The 10,020-nt window shown below is 48.3% G+C and overlaps 1 protein-coding gene across 1 annotated transcript; it reads left to right on the top strand.

The window, feature by feature from the left end:
• The first annotated feature begins 2,083 nt into the window (after positions 1-2,083).
• LOC122752866 (serine protease 33-like) lies at positions 2,084-6,192 on the top strand. The gene is made up of 5 exons (XM_043999812.1): positions 2,084-2,135; positions 3,555-3,717; positions 4,646-4,917; positions 5,238-5,407; positions 5,956-6,192. The coding sequence occupies exons 1-5, from the start codon at positions 2,084-2,086 to the stop codon at positions 6,190-6,192; spliced, it is 894 nt and encodes a 297-aa protein (XP_043855747.1).
• Positions 6,193-10,020: the final 3,828 nt, after the last annotated feature.

Genomic DNA, 10,020 nt, shown 5'->3' with positions numbered 1-10,020 from the left:
AATTAAGTTGTAAGAGGCCAGGCTGTAAAGGTTTTAAATGCCAGAGTATTTTATATTTTATTCTGCTGTTGTTTGTCCTTCATTCTTTTTTTCATAAAAGTATTTTATTATTTTCCAGTTACATGTAGAGATAGTTTTCAACATTTGTTTTTATAAGATTTCTGGTTTCAAATTTTTGTCCCTCTTTCCCTCCCTTCCCTTTCCCCTCCCCAAGACAGCAAGCAATCTGATATAGGTTATATAGGTTCAATCACATTAAACATATTTCTGTATTAGTCATGTTGTGAAAGAAGAATCAGAGCAAAAAGGAAAAACCTCAAAAGAGAAAAACAAAAAAATAGAAATAATAAGGTTCAATCTGCATCTAGATTCCATAGTTCTTTTTTTCTGGATTTGGAGAGCATTTTCCATCATGAGTCCTTTGAAACTATCTTGGTTTGTCCTTCATTCTTGAAGAGGACCATGATATTGGGGTGATGTCATAACTTGCAGTGAATTGGATTTAAGTGAGAGAGGACTATGCAAGGTCACCAACATCACTCTCTCTTCCAGCTCTGGGTCCAATGGCAAGATATAGATCAGGACAACTAGAGACTGACCGGGATATTTAAGGCAATTGGAGTTAAATGGATTGCCCAGGGTCACACAGCTAGTGTCCGAAGTGAGGTTTGAATTCAGGTCTTCCATGATTCCAGAGCCAGTGCTTTATCTACTGCACCACCTAGCTGCCCCATATTTCATTCTAGTGACAATAAGGAGCTACTGCAGTTTACTGGGGGCTAGATGAATTGGAATGAGTGGATAATATGGTCAAAGCTTCATTTTGGAAGATCATTTTGGCAACTGAGTGGAGAAAAATAGAGTTGGGAAAGACTCGAAGCAAGGAGACTAACCATTTTCCATTTATAGAAAATATAGCATTATATTTATAGCCATTTTCTGGCTGTTTGAATAGGCCAGGTTGAGGTTATGAGGGCCCACACTGGAAGAACTGGGTTTGAGCCTCAGCTCAGTGACTTGTGTAACTTAAGGTAAGTCCCTTTATCCATCTGGACCTCCTTTTTCTGTAAAATGAGAGCATAAAGGATCTCTAAAACCCTTTCCAACATTCTGTAATCCTAGGTCATGCTGGAGGCCAGGGTTAAACATCACACTGGAGCTAGAGTCAGTGGGCAGTCAGTCTCAGGTTGGGGGATGGACATTGGGCTGGGGCCAGGATTGGGGTGTTCTGTCTGGAGTCAGGGTGAGGGATCAGGGTGGGGTGGTGGAACAGAGTTTTTCTATGTGTGGTGCTAACTGTCAGGAACAAAACAATAGTGGCTCAGAAGGTGAAATCTGAAGCTGAGTGGAGACAGGATTCAGAATGGAGACAGGCTCCTCAGGGATGAGCTGCTAATTATCCTCCTAGGGGCTTCCGGGAGTCTAGCAAAGATTTCAGCCTACTTGGCACCTTTTTGCTGGATTCTCCCATATTCCCCCAGGCTTGCTGCCCTCTCAGACCACAGGATATCTGACTCTCCAGCCCTCACCCCACCCCTTCCCAGGCCAACACCCTCCCTAAACACAGGAGTCCTGAGCTGGAGAAGCAGCTCCTTTCCAAAAACCCAGGTGTCCTGTTCCCCACCTCACCACACACAAATAAGCTTCTGAAAGCATCTTTGTTTCTTTAGCCTCAGAGGGTACCACCCCAGCCCCTTTAATTACTCCCCTCTCTCCCAGCCTCCTCCCCTCTGGAGCACTTTAAACTCTTCCCCCACCAGCACCACCCCCTTCAATGTTTTCCATAAAGTCACCGAGAAGAGTCCAGACCAATGGGTGAAAAGGGAGAGATGCCACATTCCCAGGTCCCAGAAAAGCTGTAAGAACTGAAGGATCCAGACACCTGGGTTCTGGGAGACAATAACAGATAGGGTGCAGAGCTGGGACCCTCAAAGACACAAGGTGAAAAGGAATGGGGGCTATCAACCAAGGTGTGGGGGCCAAGGCTTCTGAGTTCACTCAACCTTCCCCTCTATACCTCTTTAGGGTTGTCCTTCCTATCTCCTTGGCTCTGTCCCTTTCCCTCGGGACCCAGTGAGAAACAATGAGGGCGCATTCATGCCGCCAGGGTCCTCTGCTGCTACTGCTATTGCTGGGTAAGTGAGGAGAGGGGGTAGAAAGGCTGGGCAGTGACTACAGGTGGGGAAGAGAACAGATACTGAGGAACACTGATTCTTAGGACACTGAGCTATTTCTCTCCCCTCCCAAGATTCCTGTTCCTCCTTTCCATCTTTCCTCCTCTCTGCTTTATTCATCCCCACTGCTCTGAAATCTCTACATTCCTAAGAGTCAGAGGAGGTTTCCCTTCTGAGACCCTCAGCTCAGACATCTAAAAAGCTCCTGGCTCCCCAGGCTAGACTCCAGGCGTTTTCCTTTCTACCTTTCCATTAGTACGGCCTGATTATTGGGGCCCAGGCCCCAAGCACCCACAGATACACATGGCATCCCATGTATTCTTTTTTTTTTTTTTTTGGTGAGGCAATTGGGGTTAAGTGACTTGCCCAGGGTCACACAGCTAGAAAGTGTGTAAAGTGTCTGAGGCTAGATTTGAACTCAGGTCCTCCTGAATCCAGGGCTGGTGCTCTATCCACCACGCCACCTAGCTGCCCCCATCCCATGTATTCTTACTCATTTTCTCTGTTATTCATATTGTCACCTCCTCCCCCATTCTAGATTTATATTCCCCTTTTCTGTTCCAACTCTATGAGATACAAGAGAATTAGCATAATCTTATCCCCTCCAAATTCAGTTTGTCAGACTCCCACTGTCTCTAAGCCCTTCTCTGTGTTATCTCCCCTCCTCAAGTATTATTTTACACCCAGAACCAGATTATCCAGTCCCATCTCTTTATGTTCTCTGCGGAGCATCTGTAGTGAGATTGAAACCTCGGTCTGAATTCTGTCTCTGACACTTAACTGTGTGAACTTAGACAAATCCCTTAGTTCAGTCCTATAGAGGACTTAGAGCTAGAAAGAACCTTATAGACCAAGTCCAATACCCTAAATTTACAAAGGAGGAAAATGAGGCCCAGGGGAATGAAAACAAATTGCCCAAGGTAACACAAGAAGTAAATAGCTGAGCTAGGATTCCTAATGGGGTCTGCTGACTCCAATTCCAGTGGTCATTTCATTACACAACACTGCCTTTCTCAGTCTCCATTGTCTCATCTGTAAAATGGAGAGAATGATGCCTGCCTATTTTGGTGAGTTTGACGACAATCAACTACAGAGCTCTAGAAAAGTCAGCTATAATTATTATTCTTTCTCCAGGGGCTGCAGAAACACAGATGTTTCCAGGTACAAAGCCCCCAGAACTGGCTTTCTACCCACTTAGCATTAGCCTGACCTATCTCCTGCCCTTACTACTTCACCCTTCACAGAATTCAGGCATCTCACCTCATAGTCTGTCATCACCCCATTCCCAGAACCGGAAATGTCCCATCTCCCAAGTTCTCATTCCCCCTTCCACAAGACTCAGGTGCCCTTTTCCACCCAGCCTGCCCCATGTCTCACCAGGCTGTGGGCAGCCCCGGATGTCTGGCCGCATCGTGGGCGGGAGGGATGCCCGGGAGGGGGAGTGGCCATGGCAAGCCAGCCTGCAGTACCGCCGGTCCCACGTGTGCGGGGCCTCGCTCATCTCTCGCCAATGGGTGCTGACTGCAGCTCACTGCTTCCCGAGGTTCGACGACAACGTAATCCTCCAGGGCCCTTGGGTTATGGGAGGGAACAAAAGAGAAGGATCTGGGTAGGACAGAGACTGGAAGTAAATGCCTGCCTGGGTGACAAAGAAAGAGAACCTGGGCAGAAGTGGATCCCTGAGTGGTTCGAAAGAAATGGGAGCCCTAGGAATCTAAAGACTGGACCCTAGGAGAGGACAGGGAGCAAGGGAACGACAGGACACCTAGGCTCCTGTTTCCCTCCCATTCAGAACCGGGGGAGGGGGAGAGCGGGTTACCTGAGTTTGGGAAGATAAGAGCTCAGAGGACACAAAAAGGAAGCCAACAGAGAAGCAGAGGACACCTGGGTAGAGAAAGGGACAGGACGCCTGAGTCCCAGGAGGAAAGATTTGCAGTCGGACCAATTGGCCTGGGTGCACGGTGTTGGGAACACTGATTTGGGGCCTGAGCACCTCGGTTCAAGTATCAGCTCTTGTATTTAGTACCTGGATGACCTTCAGTACCTGGGTTTACTGCTAAGAAGCCCATCTGTAAAATGGGAGGGTTGGGCAACATGACCCCTGAGATCCTTCCTGCAGTAAACCCTCGGAAGGTAAATAACGTCTTCGCTCGGACCTCTCCAGGAGTAGGACCCCTGACTCCTCTGAAAGGCTGAGGCGCGAAGACCGCAGGGCACCGAGCGGAGGCCAGCGGCTGGTGCCCTGCACCACGCGGAGGCTGGGGTGGGGGGCGCCAGGAGAGGGTGGGTCCGCGGGCAGGTATGTGGCGTGCTCCTGCTAGGACCACCCTCGGGCTCCGAAAAGAACCAGAGCAAGCGGATCGAAGGAGGCAGAGGCGACGGAGCATCCTCGAAGGACGTGTCTCCTCCTCTCCCGGGCCCGCCTCGTCCCACTCCTCCCCAGCCTCTCCCCGGCTCTCTCTCGCCCCCAGACCCGTGAGGCTGTCGGAGTACCGAATACGCCTGGGGGAGTTCCGCCTGGCCCGGCCCTCGCCCCAAGCTCTCTCCTCGCAGCTGCTGCGGATCGTGCTTAACGCCAACTTCACGGAAGATGGGGGCCAGGGAGACATCGCGCTGGTCCAGCTCCGCCGCCCAGTCCCACTCAGTGCCCGTGTTCGGCCGGTCTGCCTACCTGGATCTAGAGCCCAGCCACCCCCGGGCACCCCGTGCTGGGTCACTGGCTGGGGCAGCCTCCGGCCGGGAGGTGAGCAACCTGGGAGGAACCAAGGAGTCCTCACTTTGCAGAGAACTCTGTATCCCAGCCCACCCACTCACCCCCCAGGTGGAAGGGAAATTGCACACCTATTTCCTCCCTACTGAGCCCAGGAGTGCTCCCTCTCCTCTCCATCACACCCCCAAGTCTTCTTTTCCCACCGTGGGGTATCTGGGTGTGCCCCTATCCCCTCTGGCAAATCTCTGTTGCTCTCCTTCCCCCCATCCCTACTAGAGAGTTATTTCTGAGAGCCTGCTATTCCTCTCCATGCCCCAGGGCTGCCCCATCCCTGTTCTGTCCTGTCCCCACAGTGCCACTGCCTGGCTCCAGGCCCCTGCAGGGCGTCCAGGTCCCACTGATAGACAGACAGGTCTGTGACCGGCTCTACCACATGGACTCCGACATCCCCCTCACCGAGCCCATAGTCTTGCCTGGCACCCTATGTGCAGGCTATGCCAGAGGCAGCAAGGATGCCTGCCAGGTGAGGCCCCATCCCCTGGGTCCCAGCTGTACCAGTCTCCTCCCCCTCCCCACCTCAAAGTGGGGATGTGAACTGGGCCCATCAGACATTGTGAGGACCCCTGTCAGGGTGTGTTCACAGACTAAAGCCCTGCTAAAGGTATGGCTGGTGTGGCCAGGCGCTAAACGATGGTAGGAGATTAGGAGATCAGCCAGACCTGGGCCAAAGAATTCTGGGAACCATTTGAAGGTTATATCTGAGCCTTCTTCATCAGGACTGACTGATTCCAATGGCTTCACATTAGAGTGGGGGGAGGAACAATGACTCAAGTAGTCAGATCCTTTCCCATTCCTCATACATAAGTGAACAGGATTCAGTGGGGACCTCTGCTGTAGCAGCCCTAAGACCCGACTCCGGTTCCAAGATGGAAGAAGGGGCTGCCAAGCTAGAAAGGGAAGAGGGACGCTGAGGTTTGGGGGAGTGGAAGCTGGGATAGCAACATCCTGGGTTCTGAAAAGGGCATCAGGGGTGGAGAATAGCAGGAGAGCTGAGCTGTTGTCTTCCCTCAGGGAGACTCTGGGGGCCCCTTGGTGTGCATCCAGTCTGGTCGATGGGTCCAAGAAGGTGTGGTGAGTTGGGGCAAGGGATGTGCTTTGCCCAACCGCCCAGGTGTCTACACTAGTGTGGCCCACTACTGGTCCTGGATCCAGGAACACTTAGGCACCCCAGTCCTGCGGGCCCACCACCAAGAGCCCAGTCATCCTCGATCCCATCAGCTCTTGCCATTATTGCTTCCTAGTTTCTAAAAATGGTCAACTCTGCTCAGTTCGTGCATTGGGAAAGTGGAATGGGGAGGGAGGAGAGACTCAGTATTTGCAGGGAAAACTGGGTGATGGTTCTTTTAGGGAGAAACAGTGACGAATGTCTGGGTCCCTCCCCAACTTCCTGACAACTTCAAGGGGCCACCTGATCCCAGGATCTTGCTCCTACTTCTAGAATTGCTCCTCCTACCTAGTTCTGCCCCTGAGGGACTCTGAGAGATTCCTAATTTTAACCTAAGGTGACTAATAAAGTTGAATAGACTCCTGAACTGTGGTTTGCGTGTCATGAACTCTTCCACTCATTTCCCCTTTCCTTCCTTCACATTCACTTCCTCCCTCAAAAAAAAAAATTTAACAATTTTTAAAAAGCATCTAAAAGCCAAGAATAGCAAGAGCAAAAATCAATTATGTCTCTACCAGGGCCATGCAAAGGGTAAGGATGGTATGACCATGGCAAGGAGTAAAAAATGCCCTTTGTTTCATGAACTTGGCAAGAGCCTATATATAAGCAAATGGTCAGGAGTAACATGTAGACTGGGACTTAGCAGACCTGTGTTCTTGTCACTGGACCCAGATGGCTCTTGGAGAGGAGAGTGAGGCTGGTGACCTTGCACAGTCCTCCCTCACTTAAATCCAATTCAGTGCAAGTCATGACATCACCCCAAGAGAACAAAGGACAAACAAGAAGTTCTCATCCCAATTTTGCCACTGTGTGCCTTTGAGCAAGTCACTTTTCTCTGGACCTTATTTTCTCCATCTGTAAAAGGGGCTGGGCTAGATAATCTTCTCAGGTTTCTTTCGTTCTTATAGTTCATGTTTAAAGTTCTCCTCAAAGGATGCCCATCAACTGGGGAATGGCTGGTTGTGGTACATGATTGTAATGGTAAATGATAAGCAGGATGATTTCAGAAAAACCTGCTAGGACTTAAATGAGCTGATGGAGAGTGAAGTGAGCAGAACCAGAGCATTGTTTGCAGTCACAGCAATACTGTACGAATGGCTTAGCTCTTCTCAGCAATACAATGATCCAAGACAATCCCAAAGGACTCATATTGAAAAATGCAATCCACCTTCAGAGAAAGAACTGATGGAGTTTGAATACAGACCAAAGCATAGTAGTTTTGAGTTCTTTTCCAACAAATGACTAATATAGGAATGTGTTTTACTAGATTGCACATGTATAACTCATATCAGATGCTTACCATCTCAGAGAGGGAAGAGGGAGAGAATTTGGAACTCAAAATTAAAAATAAACAATGTTGAAAATAGTTTTTACATGTAATTGGGGAATATAATTAAATACTATTTTTAAAAAAAGTTCCCCTCAAACTCTAGTAGCCTTTGACTGGTCTACTTTTTTCCAATGAGAACTCAGCGTGCTGTTCTGCCTGGAGGTAACAGGGTTATCACAGGACCACAGAAATACCACACACACACACACACACACACACACACACACACACACAGCCTTGCCCACCATTCATTCTCAACAACTACCCCCCTTCCTCCCTCCCCACTCCCCTCACCCCCACCACCCAACTTCCCTAGAACTGCAGACTCAGAGCTAAGGAAGATCATAGCACAAGGAGAGCCACAGTTGAGTTAATGAGCATTTATTAAGCATCTATTACCTGCCAGACGATGCAAGGGGGGATACAAAGAAAGGCAAAAACTGTCTCTGCCCTCAAAGAGCTCCCAACCTAATGGGGGAGACAGCGTTCAAACTATGTACAAACAAGATACTTACAGGATGATCTGGAGATCTCAGAGGAAAGCCACAAACATTAAGAAGGCTCAGACTTTTTATACAAGGGGGAATTTTAGCTGGGACTTGAAGGAAGGGGGGGGGGGAAGAGACAGAAATGAAGAGAGAGAGAATTCCAGGCATGAGGGACAGCCAGTGAAAATGCAAAGCAGGGGAACAGCTAGGTGGTGCAGTGGATAAAGCACCGGCCCTGGATTCAGGAGTTCCTGAGTTCAAATCCAGCCTCAGACACTTGACACTTACTAGCTGTGTGACCCTGGGCAAGTCACTTAACCCCATTGCCCCATTTAAAAAAAAAAAGAAAAGAAAATGCAAAGCAGAAACATGGAGTGTCTAGGAAAGGAACAGCAAGTCAGAATGACTGAATCAGAGGATGTGGCATGTTATATGGTATAAGAAGTCTGGAAAGGTAGAAAGGAGACAAGGTATGAAAGGTTTGGAAATCAAACAATTTTATATCTGATCCATCCTGTAGGCAATAAGGAACCAGTGGAATTTATTGAATAGGTGAATGACATGGCCGGACCTATATTTTAGGAAGAGTTTCCCTTCCTGGTTTTAGTCAACTATCTAGGAGCCTGGGGCCTGCTTCTAGCCATGTGTTGACCCAGCACGAAAAGTACTTGGTTGGGGGGGGAGGGGATTTGGGTGATATTTTTTTTTTGGTGAGGCAACTGGGGTTAAATGACTTGCCCAGGGTCACAAAGATAGTAAGTGTTAAGTGCCTGAGGCCAGATTTGAACTCAGGTCCTCCTGAATCCAGGACCAGTGCTCTATCCCCTGTGCCGCCTAGCTGCCCCCAGTTTTTTGTTTTAATATGGCAAATCTTGATTAGTTGCTTCCCCCTTCTACCAGTCACATTGACTCAACAGGTGAGTTTTCACCTAGGCCTTTGGCTGCCTTTCCTGTTCTGTGTCTGATTCCCTGAATAGGAAACCCTTAGCTTTGGTGTGGACATGGTTTGGAAGAGACCTTAGTAGTCTGAGAAGTCCACACATCCTGCATCCAAGGAATAGAGCTAGCTGACAGGGGAAATGTCTCCAACAAAAGAGGACTGGCGGAAGGCTGGCCATTTTACTAGCAGACGTGTGACCTGGAGTGGTTTAGACAGCGCAGTCTCTCCAGGAAGTATAATTGTAGTTAACATGTTGAAGTTTGTATGTCTAAAACACTTGACAGCATAGGCATAAATGGACTTTTCCTTAAATTGATAAAAAGCATTTACCTAAAACCATCAGCATTATTTGTAATGGGGATAAGGTAGAAGAAGCTTTCCCAGTAAGACGAGTTATGAAACAAGGATGCCCAATGTCACCAATGTTATTCAATATTGTATTGGAGGGGGCAGCTAGGTGGCGCAGTGGATAGAGCACCGGCCCTGGATTCAAGAGTACCTGAGTTCAAATCCGGCCTCAGACACTTAACACTTACTAGCTGTGTGACCCTGGGCAAGTCACTTAACCCCAATTGCCTCACTTTAAAAATACATATATTGTATTGGAAATACTAGCAATAGAATTAATAGAAGGAATCAGAATAGGGAATGATGATCACTTCTCGGCCTTTTGGCTAAGATCGAGTGCAGAATAGGGAATGATATAATCAAACTATCTCTTTTTGCAGATGATATGATATACTTGGCCAATGCTAAAGACTCAACTAAAGGGGGCGGCTAGGTGGCACAGTGGATAGAGCACTGGCCCTGGAGTCAGGAGGACTTGAGTTCAAATCTGGCCTCAGACACTTAACACTTACTAGCTGTGTGACCCTAGGCAAGTCACTTAACCCCAATTGCCTCACCAAAAAAAAAAAAAGACTCAACTAAAAAGTTAATTGATGGATAGAGCACCAGCCCTGGAGTCAGGAGTACCTGAGTTCAAATCCAGCCTCAGACACTTATCATTTACTAGCTGTGTGACCCTGGGCAAGTCACTTAACCCCAACTGCCTCACTAAAAAAAAAAAAATTAAATTAAATTAAAAGTTAATTGAAAGAACAATTTCAGCAAAGTAGCAGGATGTAAAGTAAACCCACATAAATCATCAGCA

The sequence above is a fragment of the Dromiciops gliroides genome, chromosome 1, assembly GCF_019393635.1.
Source record: "Dromiciops gliroides isolate mDroGli1 chromosome 1, mDroGli1.pri, whole genome shotgun sequence".
NCBI lineage: Eukaryota > Metazoa > Chordata > Mammalia > Microbiotheria > Microbiotheriidae > Dromiciops > Dromiciops gliroides.
Note: the sequence above shows the minus strand (reverse complement) of the source record. Positions and strands in the feature narration are given on the sequence as shown.

Coding starts and splice junctions, on each gene's coding strand:
- LOC122752866 (XM_043999812.1), top strand. CDS start 2,084: ATGAGGGCGCATTCATGCCGCCAGGGTCCTCTGCTGCTACTGCTATTG. Junction 3,718..4,645: donor GCAGCTCACTGCTTCCCGAG/GTTCGACGACAA, acceptor TCTCGCCCCCAG/ACCCGTGAGGCTGTCGGAGT. Junction 5,408..5,955: donor GCAGCAAGGATGCCTGCCAG/GTGAGGCCCCAT, acceptor GTCTTCCCTCAG/GGAGACTCTGGGGGCCCCTT.